At 49.5% G+C, this 27,812-nt stretch overlaps 1 protein-coding gene across 1 annotated transcript in view; it reads left to right on the top strand.

Moving 5' to 3' along the window:
- The window catches only part of CCDC33 (coiled-coil domain containing 33), a 226,758-nt gene that overhangs the window by 46,118 nt on the left and 152,828 nt on the right, over window positions 1–27,812 (top strand). The window contains exons 5-8 of the mRNA XM_065412566.1: window positions 1,938–2,029; window positions 2,757–2,871; window positions 22,364–22,493; window positions 27,222–27,355. Of these exons, the coding sequence (XP_065268638.1) occupies window positions 1,938–2,029; window positions 2,757–2,871; window positions 22,364–22,493; window positions 27,222–27,355 (471 nt within the window). The remainder of the gene's footprint in view (window positions 1–1,937; window positions 2,030–2,756; window positions 2,872–22,363; window positions 22,494–27,221; window positions 27,356–27,812) is intronic.

Genomic DNA, 27,812 nt, shown 5'->3' with positions numbered 1-27,812 from the left:
CCTAAGCACTAGGCTAGTGCCCTAACCACTGGAACACACTTCCACCCTCATAAAAACATAAGAACGGCCATACAGGTCAGACCAATGGTCCATCTAGCCCAGTATCCTGTCTTCCAACAGTGGCCAATGCCAGGATGCCCAGAGGGAATGAACAGAACAGGCAGTCATCAAGTGATCCATCCCTTGTCGTCCACTCCCAGCTTCTGGCAGTCAGAGTTTAGGGACACCCAGAGCTCTTCAGAACTCTTGGATGAATGCCATCTCGTCCTGGTTACTTATTACTGTTTAATTTATCAGCTTGTTCCAAAACCTCCTCTAATGACACCTCACTCTGGGATAGTTCCTCAGATTTGTCACCTAAACAGAACAAGAAGCAATGGTCTCAAGTTGCAGTGGGGGAGGTGCAGGTTGGATATTAAGAAAAACTATTTCACTAGGAGGGTGGTGAAGCACTGGAATACCTAGGGAGATGGTGGAATCTCCATCCTTAGAGGTTTTTAAGGCCCAGCTTGACAAAGCCCTGGCTGGGATGATTTAGTTGGGGTTGGTCCTGCTTTGAGCGGGAGGTTGGATTAGATGACCTCCTGAGGTCTCTTCCAACCCTAATCTTCTATGATTCTATAAAAAAGAATGGCTCAGGTGTGGGAATCTCCCTCAGATCCTCTGCAGTGAAGACTGATGCAAAGGATTCATTTAGCTTCTCTGCAACAGCCTTGTCTTCCTTGAGTGCTCCTTTAGCACCTTGATCGTCCAGTGGCCCCACTCATTGTTTAGTAGGCTTTCTGCTTCTGATGTATTTTAAAAAAAAATGCTGTTCGTTTTTGAGTGTTTGGCTAGCTGCTCTTCAAATTCACCTGATCTATTCTATTCTATATAGATTTTTATACTGTGCTCTAGAACCCTGCAGTGGGACTGTTGTTTTCATGAGTGCTCATATGTCTCCAAATCTATTTCCTTGCCTCTGATGCCTTCTGAGTCTGTTTCTGCTCTTGACCGAGACTTGTGAGCAGGCCCTCGGTTTCAGGTCCTTCATTCTCTGGCAAGTTCTGCTGAGCAGAGCAGCGTTGAGTGAACATTTCTGGCTGCCCTGAGGGCAGTAGGGAGCAGATAGCAGAGTACACCTGAGCCCAAGCCTGAGCGGTTCAGTGTGGGGTTATTTAATCCCCTGGAGTGGGGCTGTCACTGGTACAATGCACCTTGTCCTCAGTCTGCTCTGCAGACCTTGTGGGGAGATGCCTGCAGGGAGTTGCCAGGGCATGGCAGCCAGCAGCTGAGTTGCTGGCTGAATTGGGTGCTCGTGAAAGTGATGTGCCATTATAAGAGCCATGTAGAGCGTGGGTGGGTGCTGGGCAGGCTTCCCACCCACTACTCTGCCTGTGCCCCTCAACCCAGCCCTGCTGTTACATTCCTGTCCAGCTCAGCCCATGTGTGTCCATCCTGCCCTGTAGCACCCCCTGCTGTTCCAGTGCTGGCCCCTGCATGCAGCAATGCTGATGCACTGCAAGCCAGTGAAATCATAATCCTGAAATCGGGACAGGATAGCCTCTTGCCATGAAAGTGCTCATGATGTCACAACGCTATCTGTATCACTTCACTGTGCACTCAGCTAGGACAGAGATGGGCAGAGGGGCTTGGAAAAAGAGAGCAGCTCAGAGCTGCCAGTGGGAATCTAACAAGCTATTCTCAAATTCATTTCACAGTTTATACCTGCCAAAAAGAGCTTTCTCCAACCCTGCCTTGTTGAGCATGATGTAGCACAATTCATGATTCCCAAGGGCTGGCTGAGCTTTGTCCCTTTTGAGCTGTGCCAGGATCAGTCTGTGCTAGGCTGGCTGCATTATTCTGTTCCTAGGCTGCGCCCTTGTCCCTCCGCCAAGGTGGTGCCATGCCCGCTCACTGGTGCTTGGTATTAACCTTGCTCTTTCCTTGGCTTTTAGGTTTTCCTCCAGGGAATGAAGAATCCTCTAGCAGATCCCCAAGGTCCTATCGTAGCCATTGCCAGAGTGGTGAACAACTTTAATGCATACAGGTGAGTAGGGGGCAAGGGGCACCCTGACAAACACACAGGAACAAAGGAGCCCAGCAGCTGCTAGCATGGGCACAAGAACATATTTCAGAGGTGTGCTGGAAGTGTCAGGATATGTATTGTACACACTCTACTGGGGGGAGCCAGGGTTTGAATGGAAGGAGCAGGATCAGGGGCGGCTCTATGTATTTTGCTGCCCCAAGCATGGCAGTCAGGCAGCCTTCGGCGGCATGCCTGCGGGAGGTCCGCCAGTCCCACGCCTTCGGCGTACCCGCCGCCAAATTGCCGCCGAAACCGCGGGACTGGCAGAACTCCCGCAGGCATGCCGCCGAAGGCAGCCTGACTGCCGCCCTCACAGTGACCGGCAGGCCGCCCCCCCGCGGCTTGCCGCCCCAGGCACGCACTTGATGCGCTGATGCCTGGAGCCACCCCTGAGCAGGATTTAAAGCACGGTTCTATTTTGACTATGAAAATGTCTGTGAAGGCTTCACATTTTATTGCCTTTCCACAATCTGCATGTTACATGCACTCCATTCACAGGTAACACCCTGCCAAGAAAGCACTAACTCACTTCTAAGCTGGGCACACCTTGAATATTATCTGCCAGAGTATAGCAGAGTCCACTAGTCCATGTCCACTCTTTGTGGATAAACCGAGGGATACAGAGCAGTCACCTACCATCTTTAAATGTCTCGCAGAATACCTGATCACTCTTTCCCTCCCATCACAGAAAAGCCATGAAAATGCGGCCCTCTCCTGCGATTGATTTAACCACCATCACGTTTCCAGACCCCTCCATGGTGGCGTTCGATGTTCTCCGAGTCACCAACCAAGGATATCCCCAGGTAGGGGGCCAATGTGTCTTTAAGCATTCCTGCTCCTGCCAGAATGGAGAAGGGAGCCATGTGCTGCAGTACTAAAGATACGACATGGATTGTCTTACAGTGAGGATGCTGCATGGAGCTGGTGCCAAAGGTAGTGCTGCCTGGAGTTTAGAAATGGAATCAGTGCTAGTAAAGCATTTGTTCCTCCCTTTTTCCTTGTCTCCCTTTGTCCCCAGCCTTTTTACTGTGCTGCAACCTAATTCCTGCATCTCCCCTTGACTGAGCTTTGTCTGGCAGGAGCTGGAATTAAGGCCCAGCTGGTGGGTATGTATATGTATTGCAGCCCTCCTTGCCAGATGTCTAAATACATTTATTTAACAGCATTAATCACACAAGGAAGAAAACCAGAACTTTCGTCTGTATCTTCCTTCCCCTTCCCCAAATTATTATTAGTTTCCAGCTGGTGAGTTTTGGCCACCAAAAATACATGGCCAGATTTTAGGAAGATCTCACTCTTTGGGTCCATACGCTGAACCCTTTAGACAATCTGTTCATCAGCATCACAATGGGAACTACTGGGGACTAAGCAGTGTGAAAGTGTGGCCCTTATTATGATGCCTAAGTGGGAGTCCAGCCCCAGGCATTTTGGCTGGAAAGATCATTAAGTGGTCTGCCGAGACCCTCAGCAATTTTCAAGTGGTCCACGAAAAAAAAGTTTGAGAACCACTGTAGGAGTTAGGCTTATAATGCCTCTCTTCGCCCCCTGGATCCCACGGGCCAACACTTGAGCAAAAGAAGTAACTCCATTCACTGATAGCAGTAGTGGTTCAATCAACAACCTGCTCTGTGACATTGAGCAAGGCCTTACTCTGCCCTGTATCTCAGGTCCCCACCTCTGAGATGGGGATAATCCTTCCCTCCTCACAGGAGGGCTATGAGGATAATAATGGGTGTGAGGTGCTCAGATCCTACAGTGATGAGAGCCCTATAGCACCTAGAAAGACTGGTTCACCAGCTCTGACTCATCACCTAGGGCCTTTAGATAAAGCTTAAGCCTAGAGCTGGTCAGAAACATTTTGATGAAACATTTTCTCCATTGGAATCTGCCGAGTCATCAAAATGGAAATGTTCCACAGGAACAGGCTAAGTTCAGTGGGATTCTGAGAGAAATCAGCCACGCTTCTGATGGATGTCAGCCTGCTTTCCTGCCCTGCTCCTCCACAGCTGGTCTGTTGAGCTGCCATGGAGCCAGATGCCCAGAGCCCTGGGAAACTCAGCTGCCAGGTCTGTGGCTCTCAGCAACCTGGGCTTCCAGGGTCCCTAGCTCTGGAGCAGCCCACCGGGCAAATGGCCCAAGAGCCAGGGCTCCCAGGCTCCTCACTTCTTGCCTGGCTCCCACACTTTCCAACTGTCTCCCACCCCCCATTCCCCATTCCCCCTGTGGTCTGTCAGGGCTCTGGGCAGCTGTCTCGCAGAGAATTTTGAATGTTTTATGTTTGTTCCAAATGGGAACAAAACCCAATTTTGGAATCTCGCAATCCTCCCAAACCAGGATGACGCTTTCTCCACCCAGCGCTACACAAGGCACTTTGCTCCCAGCTGGAGGTCTGGCTCTTGTTGACTGCCTCTCTTCCGCCATGGGATCCTCCCAAGGGGATGGAGTCACAGAATTCTTCCTTCTCATGGAGGAAGTGGAGTTAGGGTCTGTCTACACTGCAATGAAACACCCATGGCTGGTCCATGTCAGCTGGCTTGAGCTCGTGGAGCTATAAAATTGCAGTGTTGTTGTTCGGGCTCAGGCTGGGGCCTGGGCTCTGGGACCCTCCCTCTTTGCGGGGTTCCTGAGCTCAGGTGCCAGCCTGAGCCCAAACACCAACACTGCAGTTTTACAGCCCCATAGGCCAAGCCCCATAAGCCCAAATCAGCTGACATGGGCCTGCTGCAGGTGTTCCATTACAGAGTAGACATACCCTTAGAGCCGCCAACACCCTTATTAAAGGGCTGGTCCTTCTTATGTTTTGCTGCTTTGATTCTCAGTGGTGACTTGGAGACTGTGTTCATTTCGGGTGCAATCAGTGTCAGGGATAGAATTGACAGGACTCAAGAGCCTGTCTTGAGGGTATGCTTGTGAGTTTGCTGTACCTCACTACAGGCAGCAGTGAGAGGAGTGGGCCGGGAATAGGTGCCACCATGCAGGGGCGGGGGAAGGGCAGTGAGGGCTGTGCAAATCCCTAAATCAGTCACACCTGTCAGCCGTGGTCTTGCTCTTAGCAATCAAATTATAAAATGAATCCACAAAGGGAATTCCCCCCTTTTCCTTTAATCAGACTTTGTATATCTTTCCATCACTTAACCTGAGTGCCCAAGCAGGTCGTGAGTTAGAGCACAGGGCTGTAAATACGCATGCAATGAGAGATCATGTAGGTGGCATTTTGCTTGGCAGTTTACTAGGGCAGTAATCAAGGCTAAGTCTGAAATGATGCCCATACAGCTCTGCCAGCACACCTCAGTCCTGATCACTAGTCCCCTCTCCCATGAGTAACAGCCACATCTCCTGAACAGACAGTCATTGCCAACTGGGTGGGGATCTTTGGGATATCCACGGACAGGAGCCTGAGTGAAACCTGTCAAACTCATTTCACGTGGGGGCTAGGCTCTGGGGTGCCAGCCCCCTTTCTGTTGTGATTGGAATGATACATCTATTCCACGTTGCCGTTCTCATTCCAGGCTGTGCCCCTAAATGCTATCTCTTTGTGGTAGCTTTGGCAGTGCCTTCTGTTTGGTGCATGCTGGCCCAGCTTCACACTGCTTCAGCTCATGCACTACTGCCTGATCCCACCAGCCAGGTGCTCAAAACTCAGCCCAGCTTGGGAACTTTATGATTGTAATGCATTGCCTGGCTCCAGATTTGAGTATGGTTCCTCTGGTAGCTTAGACCTTCCAGCAAACTCAGTTCTTAGACTGGGGTGCTTTCGCCTCCCTGCTGAATCATGGTATAAACAATAGCCTGTCATCTTCTGAGCTGATGGCAAAACCTAGTCTTCTCTAGCTGCAGTCAGCTTCCTTGAGAACAGCTTAACACTGTCCACAGCCACCGCCCTAGTCTAGCTTTCACCACCCCAAAGTAAACAGGAGGGACTCAAGCAACAGTGTTCAGATCTGAATTAGAAACAGTCAGAAATTTGGGGGGGTTGGATCTTGCGCCTTGGTTCTGACCCACCTCTGACAGAAGAATAATACCACAATGATTGCTGAAGGTCACCTCTAGAGCATCTCTGGGCTGCAGAGACCAGCTTTATCTCCCCCTTGCCATCACAGGACTCCCTCCCCTGAGGCAGATTCCCTCCCATCCTTGGTGGGTGCCTGAAGTTTTACTGTAGGAAAGTGCAGAGCCCTTGTTCCTGCCTAGGGGATCCTGGCTGTGGCCTTGCCTGATGAGAAACTCTCTGACTCTCCTTTCCTGCTACACATCTTCTCCCCGCTTGTGAAGATCCAGTGTGCAGCAAAATGACTGTGTTCCTCTGCATAAGCCCCAAATGCTGTTTCTTTCTGCAGCTCATCAGGGCCACCTCAAACTCCTCCACAGCAGAGGTGGAGTTAAGAGAATAGGATGGTCCATCGGCTCTTGGAGTGTCTCAGTGCTGCAGTGCAGAGGGTGAGCAGGGCTGCCAATCAGAAGCCATCCAGCTTGAGATTGTGTGCCTAGACCTTCAGAAACATATTCATCAAAAGCGCTTTCTGTTTTGGTTCCAGACAGGGGCTGGGGGGAGAAAAACAGCATCTTCCCCTCACCCGTATGGCAGATCTGGACATAAGGGTCAGTGCAACTATCAGCATCTCATCTCCTTCCTTAAGGGGAGCAGAAATCCTATCGGTCCCATCACAAGCCCCATGGCAATAATCTATGCATTGTAGATCCACCGCCCTCTGAAGGGCTTTGGGGAGGGGCTGGAGGAGGAGGGCAGTTACTCTGGTTGCAGAGGTTAATGGCTTTCCCTGTGTGAATGTATGTGCTAGCTAATCATATTTGATAATTCTGCCATCCCAGCATGTCATCTCTCCTGTCATTTCCCATTAGTGTCCTCAGACAAAGGCTCCTGATTCATCTTTAGCCAGGCAGCAGGCTGACACATGCCTCTTTACTCACAGCTTTTGGGACTTCAGGCAGCATTTGTTTCATGGTTAACCCTTTCTGGCTTGCTCCAGTACCCTGCTAACTGCCCGTGGGTCCATGACACTGCTGCAAGACAGGGGACTCTCTCCATCTGGGCACAGGTACCTCTGCTGCATTGATGGGGTAGTTGATTCAAAACCTGAACTCTAACCTGACTCCTAACAAGGAATACCTGTTTGGTGGAACGCTTGTGACTTGTTACTATCAGAGTCACCTCTTCAGTTAAGTGGCTTTTCTGACCTGAAAACTTCGATCATTTTCTTTTCAACCTTTGCTGAGTTCCCTTATCCCGGGCGTAAGTGTTATGGAGCCCTTCTAAATGGGCATTCCACTCAACAGCCCCACACTGGTCCTAATTATAATACAGCCATCCCACCATGCGTCTTCAGTGAGGGTGATCAGAGCCACATCTCCCCCTGCTATACGCTGCCCCATACTAGTTTGTGCACCACCCACTTGCTCTATATGTATCACTGCCCAGGGGCATGCTTCTTTCCTGGCCAAACAGCCTCCTGCAAAGAGCTATCCAGCCCCCATCACACCTTCCCAATAGAGTCCCCTCATGACAGGTGATTGGGTTCCCTGTGCCTGTGGGTATCGTTAGCCCTGGTATTTGGACTTTTCAAAGGCACCCAAGGAAACTGGATACCCAACTCCCATCAACAGGCAGTTAGAATTGTGCCCCAGTCTGCAATGTCAGCAACAGTCACTGCAGTACTTGTATTCCTTATGTGGCTGGTGCATAAGGAGGCAGGTTTCTGGGAGCAGAGTTAAGGTTATCCTGGAGTTCCTTTAACTCTGAGTTTCCATCCATTCCCACGCTTGTGTGCTTTAGACCTTCCCGTTGGATTCATAGATTCCAAGGCCAGAAAGGAACACTGTGATCATCTAGTCCAGGGGTGCCCAATCTACACCTCACGGGCCATACACAGCCCACCAGAGCATTTTCATAAGGACCGTGGCCTGCTTCAGCACACTATACTGTACATAGAAACAACCTATTTAAATACATACAAAACAAGCTGAACATAAAATAAAAATCAATGCAGGTGACTTTAAATCTCATTAAAATATAAGGAATCTGTTTGGCCCATATAAGGCTGTGCTTAGGTTTATGTGGCCCTCCTGTGTAATAAGGCTGGGCACCATCTGACCTCCTGTCTAACAAAGGCTAGAACTTCCCTGAAATAATTCTGTGGCTGTCCACTGTTTGGAGGGTTTCTCCTTGTTAAACTCAAATCTGCTTTCAGGGGCTCTTTCCCTAGTGTAACTGCAACCTGACTCCGGCATAAAGAAGCTTGCAATTTACCCAGCTTTCCTGGAGCCATCACAATGTTTTTGTTGGCCTGGAAATTCTGAGCCAATTGCACTACAGGGTGAGCATTGGAGGTGGAAGGCTTTGTACGCATGACCTCCTTGGCGTTAGATACCTCTGTGACTCTCTGCCTATGCCAGCAACTCTGCCTTTGATCTGCTCTGCTTGGGATCTCCTTATCACAAGCAGTTAACCATTGTGCTTGTGATGGGTTCGGTCACAGAGACCCCCTTGGGACTGTCACCTGATGTGCTAAAACTACCTCTGGGCCCGTTTTCTTTGCCAGCTTGGGACTCCAGAACCCTGGCTTGTTGAGCCAGACACGCTAGCCTGCTGCAACACAGACTCAGGGTCTGAACCACGCCGCCAAAGCTGCAGACTTACCTGAAAACAGCTCACCAAGTACTCCTGTCTCCAGCACCCAGACACCCAACTCCCAAATAAATCTGTTTTACTCTGTATAAAGCTTATATAGGGTAAACTCATAAATTGTCCGCCCTCTATAACACTGATAGAGAGATATGCACAGCTGTTTGCTCCCCCAGGTATTAATCACTTATTCTGGATTAATTAATAAACAAAAGTGATTTTATTAAGTATAAAAAGTAGGATTTAAGTGGTTCCAGTAATAGCAGACAGAACAAAGTAAGTTACCAAGCAAAATAAAACAAAACACACAAGTCTAAGCCGAATACATTAAGAAACTGAATACAGGTAAATCTCACTCTCTGAGATGTTCTAATAAGCTTCTTTCCCAGACTAGACTCCTTCCTAGTCTGGGCCCAATCCTTTCCCCTGGTACAGTCTTTGTTAGTTCCAGCTCAGGTGGTAACTAGGGGATTTCTCATGACTGGCAGACCCTTTGTCCTGCTCCACCCCCTTTTATAGCTTTGGCACAAGGCGGGAATCCTTAGTCTCTCTGGGTACCCACCCCTCCTTCTAAATGGAAAAGCACCAGGTTTAAGATGGATTCCAGTATCATGTGACATGGTCACATGTCACTGTAAGACCTCATTCTTCATTACCCATGTCATGTACACAGGAAGGCTTGCAGGTAAATAAACCCATTCACAACCAATTGTCCTAGTCAATGGGAGCCATCAAGATCCTAAGCCACCATTAATGGCTCATACTTTGCATAATTACAATAGGACCTCAGAGTAATACTTCATATTTCTAGTTTTAGATACAAGAATGATACATTCATACAAAGAGGATGAACACACTCAGTAGATTATAAGCTTTGTAATGATACCTTACAAGAGACCTTTTGCATAAAACATATTCCAGTTACATTATACTCTCACTCATTAGCATATTTCCATAAAACATATGGAGTGCAACGTCACAGTGCTGGTGGAGCCAAAGCATTAGACAGCAGGCGGGCAGCACTTCCCCACCCCTTAGTTGCATTTCTCCAGGCAGCTCTTCGCAGAAGCTGTTATTGTGACAAGACGTCTGCCTGAATCAGTGCGTTGGCTGTGATGTGCCAGGGTGGGTTTGGTGGGGCTGGGGGGTGAGGAGCATTGTGTAGACGGAGTGCTCCATCTGCCCATGAGGAGGCTGCAGGAGGGCTGCAGAGGGTTGCCAGTTGGATGGCCACTCTGTTCTGTCAGCTCTGGGTTAGGGATGAAGAGTGGGTTTGCTTGCTTGTTTTTTAAGTTCAGAGTCACAGATCTAGGCTTGAGACAGCACCATGGGGTAGCTAGCACAGCAGCCTTTCACCTCTCCATGCCATGCTTGGAGCAGGGAGAGGACACCAGTGAGATGAGTTTTGGGGTTTCAAAACTCAAGCATGTCCACATGAGTTTGAGTTTCTGCTGCTCAGCAAATTCAGGTCCAATATACTCTTGTATTTGAGTAACAGTATTGTGCCTGTAACAGGCTGACAGCATGTGCCTGAAACACCCCATTCCATCAGCAGGAGTTGATCCTGCTGGAAAGGGGTTAAGTGGACTGGTGGCACATTACCTTACCTGGATTAGAGACAGCTGGGAGTGGCTCCCTGAGGAAAGAGGACCTATGGTGTGGTCTGAGCAGTCCTGAGTGAGGAACCCAAAGAGCAGCAGGCCTGGGGAGAGGGGTCAAGCTGAACTTTGTTGTCTAATACCTCTTTTGCTTGTTACTAAAGCCAAACTGCAGGCAGGGAAGCATTTGGACTTTACATACTGTGTGGAGTGCGTTTGGGAATGGCATCTGCTCACAGTGCCCCACCTGTACATTTTAAATACCAGGGGAAATACTTCGTAACATTTGATGCTTTTTATTAGTTATTTATCTATACAGCACCTAAATTATGAGTAGGTGCTTTACAAGGCAAAAAAAAGTCTCTACCCCAGCGAGCTTACAGTGCAGATTTAGAGGCAATGATTGGAGACAGGAATATACCATGAGGAGTGGCTGAGGAAAAAGAGGGATTACAGTAAATAATATCACATGTTTAATGTGCATCTCTTGATGGGTCCATTACAATATAATTTGTTTAACATCCAAATGGCATTTGTATTCTTTATATTGACAGACAGGTGTGTTACTCAGGCGTGCCAAGCATGTTGCAAATAAGAACCAGCCTAGGGAGAGATACACGTGGCAGTTAGCGTCCAGGCTCCCAGACTCTGTGAGAGCATATTCATTCACGCAGAAGGCTGATGTGCATATTGTCCCCACTGTGTGAGGCAGGCTGAGCATTTGGAAATGGAATAATGGTATTAAGAAGGGCTGCTGTCAATAATTTCCTGATGATGAGAACCCTGTGTTAATGCTGACCTTTCGAGGGCTGGCATGATCCCTGATGCAGGCCAGGAAGAGAGGGAGAGCAGCTGCTAGCGGTGATGGACCAATGCCATTTTGAGTGACAGCGAGTGGCTTCAGGGATAAACAATGTGCCCACTTAAGCAAGCTTTCACAAATCATGTTGTTATCACAAAAAGCATTTCCTGAACCTGATCTTTGGGACTGTGAAAAAGCACTCTGCATCCGGGTGTCCTGGCCCAGGCATGGCCTGTCCCTCCAGGACCTCTGTGATCAGGACAAAATGAAGATCACAAGAGCAAGTTTTTCCACTCTAACACAGTCCACATGCCATGTGGAAATCAGCCCTGCCCTGTTGCTGTTATTTATTTGTACTACAGTAGCATGAGGGAGCACCAGTCATGAGGGAGCACCAGCCTCACCATGCTAGGCACTGTACAGACTCAGAACAAAGAGATGGTCCTGTCCCCAAAGAGCTTGCCATCTAAGTAATACAACCAGAACCATGTCATGTGGGGACTATTGACTAGGGGCTAAGGACGAAACTAGGACTTCTGGGTTCTCTTACTGGTTCTGCCACTGACTAGCTATCTCTCTGTGCTTTGATTAATACCTGCCTTCCTCCCATAGGCACTACGGAACTTAGATCATTCACTGTTCGTAAAGTGTATAGGGCTCCTCAAAGGAACTCCTCTGTCTTTTACTATTTTATTTATTGCACTCAGTTAAATTCAAAAGCTCATGTTAATGCAGCAGTAGGGCTGAAATATGGAGCATTCAAAAGACCATGATGCAGTGATGGAAAGACACCCTCTAGGTCTGGAGCTAGATCACAGCATGGAAATTACTAGCAATGATGATAAAACACATCACTTCCTGGAAAGTAGCTCCAGTTCCCAGCTGCGACAATGGTGCAGGCCACCATTCGGGGTGGTCACCAGCTGGAATGATAGGGCAGGACATCCCCTGTGGATCTCTGCCCAGGACTTAGGAAGAAAGCATCTTCTAGAGAATCCATTCCAGGTTTCTGAGCCAGTGCATGCTGGGACATGACCCTGAGAGTTTCATACGGCTGTGTGGGTACCCATGCAATGCAGAAGTGATCAGTGAATCTTGCTATTGACTTTCAAAACCTTGATCTCAGGAGTTCCCAGTAACCAGAGACATAAACAGCCTCTTCCAATCTTTCATAAGTCCCTTTTTTATTATTTGAAATACAGATGCTGAGTCCAACAGATACATATGAATCCCTTCAGTGCTGCATTCTGCTGCAGTGGAAGTCAGAGCTAGGAAACAACAGGGTGAATCTGAGTTTTGAGGCACACACAAGTACATCTGACAGTATTCGGGGCGGTCTCTATCTAATAGTGTCCACAGAGAAGTGACAGCCTTTGATAGTGTCCACAGAGAAGCCCTCTGGAAGATCTTGCTATACTATGGAAATCCAGCAAAGAGAGTTAATCTGATAAAAACTTTGTATGATGAATCTGTGCCGAGAGTGGAGCCAGAATGGTTTAAGATTGCTACTGGCATAAGGCAAGGTTGTATGTTATCCCCACTTCTCTTCTGCATTGTGATAGACTTGGTGCTCAGAAGAGCAACAGGTGCTGCTGAGGTGGTGGTGTTTGGGCTAGAGATAAGCTGCAAGATTTAGATTTTGTGGATGATACAGTCTTCCTGGACACCGGGATGGAATGAAAAAAAAACTCTGAATGAGCATAAGTGGGACTTTAAATCAGTATTCAGAAGACCAAGTTCATGTAGATAAGAGAGAATGCTGTCTACACCAGCAGATGTCTGATTTATAGGAAGAGTATGAAAGAATTGATGACTTTATCTACCTGGGCAATACAATAGCTGCTAGTTGCTAGCTCACTAAGGAAGTTAAGGCAAGACTCAACAAAGCCAGTGGATCGTTTCCCCATTTTCAAACACCTGGAAGCGTAGCAAGATACATTTACACACTAAAATGAGATTGTACAACTCTACTATCTACTCAACACTACTGTGTGCCTCAGAAATGTGGCAGATGTTGGAAGTTCACAACAGGGAGCTGAATGCACTCCATAGGCATTGTTTAAGAAGAATCATGGGAATTCATAGGAGAGACTGTATAACCAATGTGGAAATGTTGCACCACACAGGCCAGCAGACTGCAGACTCAATAGTCAGACAGAGACGGCTACAGTGATTTGGCCATGCCATCAAGCTACCCTGCAACAGAAGCACGAGGTGTATTTCAGATTGGATCCCACTTGGAGGGAAGAGAAGGAAGTCCTAGAAAACAAAGGATGACCGAAAAGAATGCTGCCATCATGGAGACAACTTACAATGGAATCAAACATCTAAATCGGAATAGACAGAGATGGGGGAAATGAGTTGCCTCATGCTGCTAGGCACAGGAGATTCTAATGCTAAAAGCTGTCTAAAGCAGGGGTTCTCCACCTTTTTCTTTCGGAGCCCCTTCCTCCCCCCCAACGTGCTATAAAAACACGATGGCCCAACCTGTGCCAGGGTCAGGAGAGTAAATGCCAGGGCTGGCGTTAGGGGGTAGCAATGAGGGCAGTTGCCCATGGCCAGATACCATAGTGGGCTCTGTAAAGCTAAGTTGCTCGGGCTTTGGCTTTCTGCCCTGGGCCCAGTGAGTCTAATATCAGCCCTGCTCTCTGGTTTACTTTAGCAGACCCCCTGAAACCTGCTCACAGACCCCCAGAGGTCCTCAAATCTCTGTTTGAGAACCACTGCTCTAAGGTGTGCCCCAACACCGCAGTATCTGAGCACCTCACAGTCTTTAATCTGTTTATCTTCACAAACACCTCTGGGAGGCAGGGCAGTGCTGTTATCCCCATTTTACAGATGGGAACTGAGGCCAGCTTGCCCAAGGTCACACAGGAGTCCGTGGTGAGCACATTTCTCAAGTCCCAGGTCAGCACCCTAACCACTGGACCATCCTTTCTCTCTAGTGAGAACCACAGGTAGACTTTGTTAAATGTCCCTAGAAAAGTAAGAACTATTGGTGGTCCCAGTCCAATGTTCTGACCCAATTTCTGCTGGGGCCCAGTATGTATCCACCAGCTCTGGTAAGACATGGTGCAGGTGGGGAGAAAAGGAAATTTGAGTGCTGTTTTTGCTGATCCACTGTGAAAATTGAGTGATCCAAACAGGGCTCAGAGAATCTCTGGGAAGGTTGTGCCTGGTCCCCAAGCCAGTCAGGGCTGTGTAGAACCAATTTCCAACAGGACGGGAGCTTGGGAACTGGGATGGAAATTGATGCGACACAGCACACAGCAGACAGAGCTAAACCCATCTGCCTTTTATTTTATGTTGGTACAATAGCTTTAGCCTCGGGAGCAAAACACAGCAGGTGAGATGATTCTGCCCAGCTTAGAAAGAGTATCTTGTGTCTGCGTTAAAACACAGGGTTGTAGTTAAAGCTCTGGTAGGGATGTCTATGTTTGTGCTATGTAGAGGGGGAGATTTCTGACTGTCAGTGGTGCTCAGATATCCCCATTGTCCCTCCCCGCCTCTCTTCCTCACATAGCGTTAGTGCACTGGACTGTGATATCAAACCCACAGGAGGACTGGCTGGCTGCAAACATGCCAGCATTTGGGGTCACATCGTCATCCTCCTGCACAATTTATTTCTTTACTTTGACAGTTGTAAACAGAGCTGGGCTGAATCTGGACTTGGCTTAGCTTGGTAGCGGAGTTCATGCTCACAGCATCAGCACAAAGTTTTGGATTGGACAGCCCTGAAATTATTCCAGCTGTTCTTGTGAGACCCTTTTGCCCACAAATGGTTGTGATCTCATAAGATCAGTGGCTCTTTATGAGGTCTCCACTGTCTTGACCCCTGGTAGATTCAGATCTGATCAAGCTCTACAGGAACAAATTGGGATCTAGGGATTTGAAAGTGACTTCCCTGAAATTCAGTCAGATGAGGATTCATGGTTCTAGTTTTGATCCAGATCTGGTTAAAAAAAGAAGCAGCAAATATTAAACTAGGTGCAATATGCTTCGCCTGGGAGTCTGTAGCAAGCCAGAGGTGCTGGTGCTGTTTGTATTTTAGGCACCAACAGTCCTGCACTGTACCAGACACCAAAGCATCGCCCCTGCTCCACGGAGGTAACAGGCATATGGAAAATGGACAACACACCCTTAGGGACAAGCAACTTGAGTTCTCTACTAATAGGCTACAGCCATACATCCCAGAACATGCCGGCTGGGTGCTAGGCTGCAGTAGCAAGCTACAACCATACAGCCCAAAGAACAGGCAGATTGAATTCTCTATTAACAAGAGACAGCCATGCACCCCAGGAACACACTGACTGAGTGTTGGGCTGCAGGAGCCATCTATCCCCAGGAACAGGAAGACTGAGTGCTTTGCTAACAAGTCCTTCTGCCCCATGGCCTCCCACCTTAGAGATCATGAAAGGGGAGAAGTTCACAAGGGTAGTGAGCCTGTGCTCACTATGGGTAACAGTTGCACTCTGTGGGGTGTGTAATGAACTTGGCAGGCCTAATGGCTAATTATTAGCTGGCTCCTTTCCTTTCTGGCTTCAGTGCAAGTGTGTTGTGGGGTTTTGGTATCCCCAAATGTATACATTTTGGGGACACTGAGTGGTTCCTAGATGGCTGTGTTGCTCAAGATCATGTGGCTAATCAGTGGCAGAGGTGGGAATAGAACCCAGGGGTCTTGATTCCCATTATATCCTAGCCTCTAAAGAACACTGTCTCCATGGTTCTGGGCCACAGGACAGAACTGCTGTGCATATGGCATGTGTTGCATCCATTTCCCCCCAAACTCTTTGCTTCCATCCTGCAGTGAATTGCCCCAGTGCAGCTTTCTCTGGCTCAAGGACCAGGCAAAGCCCTGGAGATTCTCCAAGCCCTGCATTGATTGCTCCATTTTCGCAATGGGACAGTACTCAGGTACTCCACAAACTCCCAGCTTGCCTGCACGTGCCTCTTCTAACAGCACCCCAGGAGGTATCTCTTCCCCAGCTCCCTACACTCCCAGGGAGGTATTTCCAGCAGCACCTGCTGGGACCACGGGGTCATAGGGGCAAACCAGGCTAGGGGAGAAGCCACTGGGATTTCAGAGCTCCTCCCATCCAGGCTCCCAACTGGTGAATTCTTTGCTGCTCTGAGGCACCTGCTCCCTTTGACATGCAAACAAGCTAATCCTCAGTGGCTTGCTTCTCTCCCCACTGAACTCTGGCAGTGTTACTGGGATAGAGAGCCCACAGAACTTAACCCCTTCACCTCCATCTGAGCTTGCAATATTAATCCAGCTGGAGGGGCAAGAGGATTCTCTCCTCCCCCCTTCCCCCAGCAGGAGCAATCCCACATATCCTCCCAATCCTTTGAAGCATGCTGCATCCATTAATGTGGCTTATCCCCTTACGCCGGCATGACATGTTGGAAGCACAGGGGTCCGTCTAGCCATAGCACATTGCTTGGGGGACTGGAATAGATTTGATTTTCCCCTGGGAGAGATGGAAAAATCCCAAAGCATCATCAACGAATGTTGATTTCTGGTTTAACGATGGGAGAGTGGGGGTGTTCTTATTGGTTCTGCCCTTTAGTACTGAGAAGATAGAGGAATCTGACAAGAAATATCTAGATGCATATTCCTGAGAGAGAGAAAAATGGAGAGAGAGACATAGCCGGAGTTGAAGCCTTGAGGAAAACAATTTCAAACAACCTGGGTTTCTTTAAATAAAGCAGAGAGCTGTGAAAACAGTATGGAGGGAGAGGGAAGCAAGATCGATTGAAGCAAACACAGGCTTATTTCACTTGCCCTGAAGAAACATGGCTGGTAAAGTCTGCTTCTCAGAAAGGGGGGGGAAGTGCTGGGGATCTGGGCAGGAGAGAGCAGGCTGTGGTCTGACCCTCCGCTGGTGTCAGCTGGCATCCTTCTGCTGGAGGCAGTGGAGCTCAGCTGATGAGGAGGTGGCCCCAAGTCCTGTTTCCATGAGCGTCACTTTCCCATCCCACATTGCTAAAGCATGGCTGATGATGGGCCTTAAGATTCCAGCATGCTGAACCAAATTCATCCCTGGAGCTGCGATGGGTAGAGATGCACTGGGATGGATGTGCCCTACTGTTTCTCATTCAGTGTGAGGGAAGGAGGCCATAGCTCCTCACTCCGTTCCCACAGATCTGCCCTGGCACTCCCTGGCACCCAAGCATCATCAAGGAAGAATATCCATTCATATACCCTTCCCCTGTTGTGATCCCAGTGCACAAAGCCTCATATGCCTCTCCAAAACCCTCTGTGCCAAAAGCCCTTTACTAGAGTGTGTGCGTGTGCGCTCATCCATCCCACCCCACACACAGAGCCACCTGGTGCCCTCAAAGGTCTGTGGAGGAGGGGCATGCTAAACACAGTAGAGCTGATATGAACCATCAGAGAGTCCTCCTTCCCCCCATCCCATGGCAAGGGTGGGCCCAGGCCTGTTGCAGAGGAGGGATCTGTAACGGGTTGGATCACAGAAACCCCCTTGGGAGCTGCCACCTGATGTGCCAAGACTACTTCTGCCCCTGCTTTCTCTGCCAGCTCGGGACCCCAGCACCGTGTCTTGCTGAGCCAGACATGCCTGTCTGCTCCAACACAGACCCAGGGTCTGAATTTCTTGCCCCAAAGCTGCAGACTTAACTGAAAGCAGCTTACAGAAGTGTTCTTGTCTTTAACACTCAGATGCCCAACTCCCAATGGGGTCTAAAACCCAAATAAATCCATTTTACCCTGTATAAAGCTTATAGAGGATAAACTCAAATTGTTCACCCTCTATAACACTGATAGAGAGATATGCACAGCTGTTTGCCCCCGCAGGTATTAATACATACTCTGGGATAATTAATAAGTAAAAAGTGATTTTATTAAATACAGAAATTAGGATTTAAGTGGTTCCAAGTAGTGACAGACAGAACAAAGTGAATTACCAAGTAAAATAAAACACACCAGTCTATGTCTAATTCAACTAAATACAGATGAAATCCTCACCAGTTCCAGAATGCTTCCTTTTACAGACTAATCTCCTTTTAGTCTGGGTCCAGCAATCACTCACACCCCTTGCAGTCACTGTCCTTTGTTCCAGTTTCTTTCAGGTATCTTTGGGGGTGGAGAGGCTCTCTCTTTAGCCAGCTGAAGACAAAATGGAGGGGTCTCCCACGGGCTTAAATAGACTTTCTCTTGTGGGTGGAGACCCTCTCCTCTCTCCTATGCAAAGTCCAGCTCCAAGATGGAGTTCTGGAGTCACCTGGGCAAGTCACATGTCCATGCATGACTCACAGTTTTTACAGGCAGAAGCCATTGCCCACATGGTATCTTGAATATCTCCAGGAAGACTTCTTATGTGAATTGGAGCATTCCAAGATGCATTGTTCCTTAAGTGCTTCCTGACTGGGCACTTAACTTTGCGAATTCCTTTCTCCAGGAACTGACCAAATGCTCTACTAAGGTTATTTAGAAATCAAGCCAGTACACGGCCAATATTCATAACTTTGAGTACAAAAATGATACATGCATACAAATAGGATTAATAGATTCAGTAGATCATAACCTTTAGAGAGATATGTTACATGGCATATGTAGCATACAACACATTCTAGTTATGTTATATATATATACACATACATAAGCATATCTCCATAAAGCCTTATGGGAGGTACCGACTGTCACAGGATCTGGCTGGGCTTCAGAGGAGGGAGAACTGGGAACCCGGAAGCAGGGCACACTCAGAGTCCTGTGTCCCACTTGGGCTGTCTGGGGAGGCTTCAAGCCATGGTAGAAAGTGAGGGCTTTACTCCACTGTGGAACATTGACCCTCATAGGCCTCTGTGCCAAAGTGGAATTTTCTGTAATCTTTTAAAGATGCCTATGTGTGCCTCAGTTTCCCACTGTACTTTGCCCAGAGGGGGGGAGGGAGGGAAGGTTTAAGTCTGCTCTTGGGGCAGATCAGGAGATATGAGATGTGTGTGCCACCATGCTGTCTGGGGTGGAATGAATGGGTCATTAAGGAACCAGCTGGCTCTGAATCATGTCCAAATAAAGACAGCAGGAAATCCCCAGGGGCCAGGACATTGACACCTGGCAGTCAACTGCCAAAAGGAAGGAAGTCCCCCTCCACCTCCACCTCTCAGCAGGGAAGCAGAGCCAAGGCCCCAGCTGGAGACCAAAGAGAAAGGTGAGGTTGGATGGTGAGGTTAAGGGTGGCTCTCTGAAAAGACACAGGCCTCTCACCTTGGACTGAGAAGGAGCCAGAGACAGAGGCTGACATGAAGTGCATAGCAGTTTGGCTGACTGGTTGCTGTGGCTTGGCCAGACAGGCTATGTCTTAAGCTTTATATCTCTGTGCTAACCGAAGGACTTTCAGATTCAGCAGCCTGGTGACCTAGGATTGCCAACTTTCTACTCGTACAAAACTGAACACCCTTGCCCCGTCCCTGCCCCACCCCTCCTCTGAGGCCCCGCCCCCACTCACTCCATCCCCCCATCCCTCTGTTGCTTGATCTCCTCACCCTCACTCACTCGCTCATTTTCACCTGGCTGGCTCAGGGGGTTGGGGTGCAGGAGGGGGTGAGGGCTCCGGGGTGGGGCCAGAAACGAGGAGTTCAGGATGCGGGAGGGGGCTCCGGGCTGAGACAGTGGGTTGGGATGCGGGAGGGAGTGAGGGCTCCGGCTGGGGGTGCGGGCTCTTGGGTGGGGCCAGGGATGAGGGGTTTGGGGTGCAGAAGGGGACTCCAGGCTGGGGGGTGGAGCCAAGGGGTTCAGAATTTGGGAGGGGGCTCTGGGCTGAGGCAGGGGGTTGGGGTGTGGGAGAGGGTACAGGCTCTGGGCTGGGGGTGCAGGTTCAGGGGTGGGGCCAGAAATGATGGGTTCAGGGTGGGGGAGGGAGCTGCGGGCTGGGGCAGGAGTGCAGGGAGGTGACGGATCTGGCTGGGGTGCAGGCTCTGGGGTGGGGCCATGAATGAGGGGTTTGGGGTGCGGGAGGGGGCTCCAGGCTGGGGAATGGGGCCAAGGGATTCGGAGTGCGTGAGGAGGCTGCAGGTTGAGGCAGGGGGTTGGGGTGCAGGGGGTTGAGGGCTCTGGCTGGGCGTGCAAGACCTGGGGTGGGGCCGGGGATGAGGGGTTTGGGGTTCAGGAGGGGGCTCTAGGTTTTGGGGGGCTCAGGGCTGGGGCAGGGGTTTGGGGCTCAGGGTTGGGGTGCAGGCTTACCTCGGGCGGCTCCCAGTCAGCAACACAGTGGGGCTAAGGCAGGCTGGCTAGTCCCTAAGTGGCCTCACTCCATGCTGTGCCCCGGAAGCAGCCAGTAGGTTCGGCTCCTAGTTGCGGGGGGGCAGGAGCCTCCGTGCGCTGCTCTCACCCACAGGCACCTCTCCCCTAGCCCCCATTGGCTGCAGTTTCTGGCCAATGGGAGTGCAGAGCCAGTTATCGGGGCGAGGACAGCAGCGCGGAGCCCCATGCCCCCTCCCTCCCCGCCTAGGAGCCAGACCTGCTCGCAGCTTCCGGGGCACAGCGCAGTGCCAGGACAGGTAGGGACTAGCCTGCCTTAGACCCACAGCACTGCCAACCGGACTTTTAATGGCCTGGTCGGTGGTGCTGACCAGAGCCATGTTGACCTGAATTTGATGGGTTAGTTTTTATGGCTCGCCACTGATCGCATCCGACCAGAAGATTTATAGGTTCTTGTCCAATTCAGACTACAGAGTTCAAGAACTCAGAGAGTTCTATATCGGGAGAGGACTCTCGGGATGCTTGGCAAGAACGTGTACACTGAGGACAATACCAAATTGATAAAATCTTTATTGACATTAACATAAAAATAAGGAATGCAATGAAACGTATCACTGCAAAACAGTAAAAGAATTCCAAAACTCCTGGTGGTAACATTTCTATTATAAGTACCTTAACCTAACATACTCACACCCTTCCTTGGGAGCCTGGTAATAGAAGGTAAAGGACCAGCCTCACTCCTGGCATGCCCGATTACGCGATGGTGCTGGCTTCCCCAATGGTTAGGAATGTTGAGTAGTTATACTATACTGCACAAGCTGAGCTGATAGCGTGATAGAAGACAGAACAGAGTATAGGAGAACTGGAAAAAGCACTCCAAGAAACCGAAGCTTCAGGAGTTAGAAGAGTAAGAACTTAAGAGAGTTTAAGAGCTTAGAATATAGAACATAGCAGACCCTAAGAACTAAAAAAGCTCAAGAGCACTCTCTTACAAGGTATTTTATAGGATCCTGACCTATGTAATTCAGGCCCAACCTACTATACCCAAATCTTATTTCCGTACCCTAAGAAATGTATGGGTACCCTTCTCCTATAGGTTAGGGGATTATGACACTTACTTTCTAAATATATTAATAAGGATTATCTCACTCCAAAACTGCCAACCTAGGCTCTCTTGATGACCTCGATTTGTGGTGTACCCTACGGTTACCAACCGGTTATAGATGCCGGATAAACCTGTGATGTGATGTGGATAGTTCCTCCCTTTGGTTCCCCAAAGTTCAGGGACCATTCTTATCTGTGCCAAAGGTTCCCAGTTTTTATGCTGACATATTTATAACTAATTCTACTTTTTGCTATATAGCAGATCTTACCGGATCTTACAGGCCAGTAGGCTTCTTCCATTTCAGCATTTCAGCAAAACTTATTATTAAGAAACACATGCTTCAACACATTCTAAATTCCAAGGAATTAATACTGATAAAATATAAGAATAAAATGGATTAATTTCAGAAAAAGAAACATATTAATTAATACTGCTGGCTGGATTAGTAGGATATAATAGCTAGCAAAATAATCCTATGGGCTACAGCCACCAGGGTCCCTTTTCGACCGGGCGTTCTGGTCGAAAACTGGACACCTGGCAACCCTAGATTCATAGATTGTTCCCTGGTTTTGGAATGGCCACCTGCTGTCGCTGCAAATAGTCACCGTGGGCATAGCGTCCTGAAGGGGCACAGTACAAGCCTCCCGCAGGAGTCTGCTTGGCTGGATTCGCTGCAGGGAGCCCTGGGGAGACACAGGGATCACTGATGCCTGAAGGCCCAGTCTTGACAGCTTCTAATCTGTGTGCTCTGTGGAATGCCCTTTAGTCAATCAATAAAGGCCTCTTGTCCCATGGATTTACTGCACACTCTGCATTGTCAAAGGAGAGACAGGAATTCCCCCACCCACACATCCTCCAGTGCTCCCTAAATAAGGTGTTTCTCTCTGTATATTTTGACACTGTCGTCTTTTCGCCCCCATATCTAAGGTCACCCAACCTGGTGGACCCCCAGAGAAACCAACCTGGAACTCCTCCTTCCTCTTCCAAGGCAGGGATGGGGCCACCCTCTTCTCAGATGATACCAGCCTGGTGATCGAATACTATCTGTACAAAACAAGTGAGTTCCTCTCTCTGGGATTCAACCAGCTTTGGATCATTCCACTGGTGCAAAGGACATAGGCAGATCTAGGCACAACTATTGATTCACTCTGGTTTGTTGGGCACCAAAGATATTCATACATATCTAGGCTGGAAAGCTAGACAGAAGTGCGAGGCCACAGGAAGTGCTCTGGATTTAGTGTGGCTCTGTGTGTGAGACAGAAGAGTTCCTGGGGAATTCTAGGGGTCTGGGTTTTGCTCCCACCCAATTCCCATCTGGAGTTCCCCCAGGAGCGCAAGTAACAGCAGGTACTGGCACAGCACTCACTCACCTGTCACAACAAAGCCATGGTCTCCCAGGCCACTCCAAAGATTGTTCCATTCCAGCAGGCAGCAATTTGCAGTGGTCCAAGCTGGATTTCAAAGCTGTCATCAGGCTGCTTTCGATCCCATGGGATAGCATCTCAGGGCTGTAGTGCTGCAGATTTAGGGGGTCTCATGGGACAGGTCTCAGTGTGATAGTGCTGGGTTTGGAGGGGTCTCAGCACAGTACTGCCGTGTTTAGGAGATCACAGCGTGGTAGTGCTGGGTATTGTGGGGTCTCAGCATGGTAGTGCTCAGTTTCGGGGGGTCTCAGCGCAGTAATGCTGGGCTTGGTGGGGGTTCAGCGAGGTAGTGCTGGGCTTTGGGGGGTCTCAGAGACTTAGAACTGGGTTGTGATAAATGAAGGGGGGTGAGGGTAGTTCCCTTTTATGGACACCCAGCCAGCCAATAGCTATAAAATCCCTCTTAGTAGCTGTTCTCTACTTGCTCTACTTGCAAAGTGTTAAAAAGTCTCTCTGCTATGCATAGGTAAAAGGAAGTGAGTGGGAAGAGCCAATGGGAAGGCTAGAACTTTTTAAAATTGAATAAAGACTCCCTTTTGTCTGTCTGTTGTTGTTCTCCCGGGGAGAGGCGGACAGGGCAGCAGCTATGCTGTAAGAAGCTTGGGCCAGGTATGAAAAGATCATCAGAATCATACCTAGAAACTACTCATTTAAAACCCCAGATATGTAAGTAGACCAGGAATGTCTAGGAAGACGCGATTAGGTTTATTCCTTTTATTTCATTATTGCTTGTGGATTCCTCTGTGCTAACCCCAGGTGCTTTTGTTTTTCTTGTAAACTTTAAGCGGGTCTTCAAGAAAGCTATCCTTGTAGTTACTCTTTTTTAAATCTAGCAATAGCCTGAGTTTCCAGATGTATTTTCTTTTCTTTTTTAATACAATTTACCTTTTTTAAGAACAGGATTGGATATCTGTCTCTTAAGAGGTTTGTGCACATTGTTTAATTAGCTGGTGGCAACAGCTAATTTCCTTTTTTTTCTTTCTTAGCTCTTCTCCGGAGGGGGGAGTGAAAGGGCTTGAGGGTACCCCACAGGAAGGAATTCCCAAGTGCGTCTTCCTGGGCTCTCAAAGGGGTTCTGCATTTGGGTGGTGGCAGCATTTACCAATCCAAGGTCAAAGAAAAGCTGTAACCTTGGGAGTTTAATACAAGCCTGGAGTGGCCAGTATTAATTTTTGTAATCCTTGCAGGCCCTCACCTTCTGCACTCGAAGTGCCAGAGTGAGGAATCAGCCTTGACATGGGTTTTAGGGGTCTGAGGGCTGTAGTGCTGGGTTTTGGGTGGTCTCAGCAATGTAGTGCTGGGTTTTCGGCAGTTCCAGTGCAGCAGTGCTGGGTTTTGGGGGGTCTTGGCATGGTAGGGCTGGATTTTGGGGGGTCTCAGCACGGTAGTGCTGGGTTTTCAGTGGTCTCAGTGTGGTAATACTGGGTTTTGGGGGGGTCTCAGCATGGTACTGCTGGGTTTTGGGGGGGTCTGAGGGTGGTAGTGCTGGGTTTTGGGGGTCTCAGCGAAATAGTGGTGGTTTTCAGGTATCTCAGTGTTGTAGTGCTGGGCTTTTGGGGGGGTCTAAGCGAGGTAGTGCTGGATTTTGTGGAGTCTCAACACAGTAGTGCTTGGTTTTGGGGGTCTCAGGGCTGTGGTGCTGGGTTTTGCGGGTCACAGTGTGGTAGTGCTGTGTTTTGGGGGGTCTCAGAGAGGTAGTGCTGGGTATGAGGTTCTAGGCATGGTAGTGCTGGATTTTGGGGGGCTCTCAGCACAATACTGCTGGGTTTCGGGAGTCTCAGCATGATAGTGCTGAGTTCTGGGAGTCTCAGTAAGGTAGTGCTGGGTTTTGGGGGGGTCTTAGCGACTTAGTGCTAGGTTTTGGGGGTCTGAGGGCTGCAGTGCTGGGTTTTGGGGTCTCAGCGTGGTAGTGCTGGGTTTTGGGGTCTCAGTGACATAGTGCTGGATTTTGAGAGTCTCAGCAAGGTAGTGCTGGGTTTTGGGGGTCTGAGAGCTGTAGTGTTTGGTTTTGGGAGTCTCAGGGCAGTAGGGCAAGGTTTTGGGGAGTCAACAATGTAGTACTGGGGGGTCTCGGGGCTGTAGTGGTGGGTTTTTGGGGGGTCTCAGCGAGGTAGTGCTGGGTTTTCAGCGGTCGCAGTGCAGCAGTACTAGGTTTGAGGGGGGGTCTTGGCATGGGAGTGCTGGATTTTGGGGTGAGGTCTCAGTGTGGTAGTCCTGGGTTTTGGGGCGTCTCAGTGACAGTACTGCATTTTGGGGGGTCTGAAAGATTTAGTGTTGGGTTTTGTGGGCCTCAGGACTGTAGTGCTGGGATGTCTCAGCAACATAGTGCTGGGCTTTGTGGGGTCTGAGCAAAGTAGTGTTGGGTCTTGCAGGGGTCTTAGCGACTTAGTTCTGGGTTTTGGGCATCTGAAGGCTGTAGTTCTGGGTTTTTGAGGTTTCAGGGCGGTAGTGCTGGGTTTTGGGGGGTCTCGGCATGGTAGTACTGGATTTTGGGGGGGGTCTCAGCATGATACTGCTGGTTTTCGGGAGTTTCAGTGAGCTAGTTGTGGCCTCTAGGGGTCTCAGTGTGGTAGTGCTGGGTTTTCAGGGATCTCAGCGACATAGTACTTGGGTTGGTGGGGGGGTCTCCGCATGGTACTGCTGGGTTTCAGGTGTCTCAGGGCTGTAGTGCTGGGTTTTGGGGGAGGGGGTCTCAGCGACTTAGTGCTTTGTTTAGGGGGTCTGAGGACTGTAGTGCCTGGTTTTGTGGGGTCTCAGTGACATAGTGCTGGGCTTTTTGGGGTCTCGGTGTGGTAGTGCTGGATTTAGGGGGGTGTCAGGGAGGTAGTGCAGAGTTTGGGCAGGGGGGGGGGTCTCAGCATCTTAGTTCATAGAATCATAGAATATCAGGGTTGGAAGGGACCTCAGGAGGTCATTTAGTCCAACCCCCTGCCCAAAGCAGGCCCAATCCCCAGACAGATTTTTGCCCCAGATCCCTAAATGGCCCCCTCACGGATTGAACTCACAACCCTGGGTTTAGCAGGCCAATGCTCAAACCACTGAGCTCTCCCTCCCCCCAGTTCTGGGGTTTGGGGGTCTGAAGGCTGTAGTGCTGGGTTTTGTGGTGTCTCAGCGACTTAGTAATTTGTTTAGGGGGCCTAAGGGCTGTAGTGCTGGGCTTTGGTGGTCTCAGGATGGTAGTGCTGGGTTTTGGAGGGTCTCAGAGACATAGTGCTCAGTTTTGTGCGGTCTCAGCAACATGGTGCTGGGTTTTGTGGGGTCTCAGCATGGTAGTGCTGGATTTTGGGTGATCTCAGCGAGCTAGTGGTGGGTTTGAGGGGTCTCACTGTGGTAGTGCTGGTGTTAGGGGGTCTAAGCGAGGTAGTGCTGGGTTTTGGGGGACTCAGGGCTATAATTCTGGGTTGGGGGGTCTCAGCAGGGTAGTGCTGGGTTTTGTGGGGTCTCAGCAATCTAGTGCTGGGTTTTGTGGGGTCTCAGCATGATAGTGCTGGACATTGGGGATCTCAGTGTGGTAGTGCGGGGTTTTGGGGGATCTTAGCAAGGTAGTGCTAGGTTTTGGTGGGGTCTCAGCGACATAGTGCTGGGTTTGGAGGGTCTGAGGGCTTTAGTGCTGGATTATGGCGGTCTCAGGGCTTTAGTGCTGGGTTTGGGGGGGTCTCAGCAAGGTGGTGCTGGACATTGAGGGGTCTCAGTGGGTTTTGGGGGGTCTCGATGTGGTAGTGCTTGGCTATGGGGGTCTCAGGGCATTAGTGGTGGGCTTTGTCAGGCCTTGGCACGGTAATGCTGGGTTTTTGGGGGGTCTCAGCAAGCTAATGGTGTGTTTTGGGGTCTCAGTGTTGTACTGTTGGGTTAGGGGCGTCTAAGTGAGGTAGTGCAGGGTCTCAGTGCGGTAGTGTTGGGTTTTGGAGGTCTCAGGGCTGTAGTGCTGGGCTTTGGGATCTCAGGGCTGTAGTGCTGGGTTTTGGGGGTCTCAGTGCAGGACTGCTCGGGTTTTCTAGTTTTGGGGGTTCAGCGTAGTAGTGCTGGGCTTTGGAAGTCTCAGCTTGGTAGTGCTGGGTTTGAGGGGTCTCAGCATGATACTGATGAGTTTGGGGGGTCTCAGCACAGTAGTGCTGTGTGTTGGGGCATCTCAGGGAGTTAATGCTGGCTTTGGGCTGATCTTAGCATGGTAGTGCTGGGTTTTGGGAGTCTCAGGGCTGGGTCTTGAGGGGCCTCAGCACAATAGTGTTGGGTTTCTGGGGTCTCAGCATGGTAGTGCTGGGTTTTCCTGGCTCTTAGGGCTGTAGTACTGCCAGGTTCACGGCAGGGAATAGTCCTTTTTTCTCTTTATAAAGTGTATTTGATGTGATTCCTTTCCCCAGTGTCAGAAACAGAAGCTGAGAACAAGCCAAAGCCTTTGGGTTACTCCGTGTTGCCCCTAACCAACAGTGTGTATCGGAGTCTTGTGGCAGAGAGCAACCGGAGTGGGGTTCGTGTAGATGATGTTCCAATCCAGGTAACTGCTCTGGGTCCTGCTGAGGGCTGATCGAACACTGATCCCTTGTGTCCTGCTGGAAGAGTTCCTTGTGTAAGAATGAGTCATGTACCACCCACCTTGCTGTCTGATCCCATCCTGGTTTGGCCTGGGTAGCTGAAAGAACTTAGAATGAACAGAGCCAGCCAGGAGGAGATCTCATGCAAGAGTGAGGCACAGGGTAGAGGTGCTTTGCATTGTGGGAAGAGGTGTTTGCCAGACGAAGAGAAGAGGAAGGGCGGGGGGACTTTCTCATGGTGTGTTAATGGGGGGATAATATGATAAGCAGTACAATGAGGGCCAGGGGGAGTTCACTCAGACAGAGGCAACCAGCAGAAGTCCTGGGTTCTCATCCAGGGAACAGCTCTTGTGGAGCAGGAGAAAGAGGAGGAATTGCTCTATGTGGAGTGCAGTGGGAGAATATCTGAGGTGACTCTGA

This window comes from Emys orbicularis, chromosome 10 (genome assembly GCF_028017835.1).
Source record: "Emys orbicularis isolate rEmyOrb1 chromosome 10, rEmyOrb1.hap1, whole genome shotgun sequence".
NCBI classification, from domain to species: Eukaryota; Metazoa; Chordata; order Testudines; family Emydidae; genus Emys; species Emys orbicularis.
This window is presented reverse-complemented; position numbering and strand designations above follow the sequence as displayed.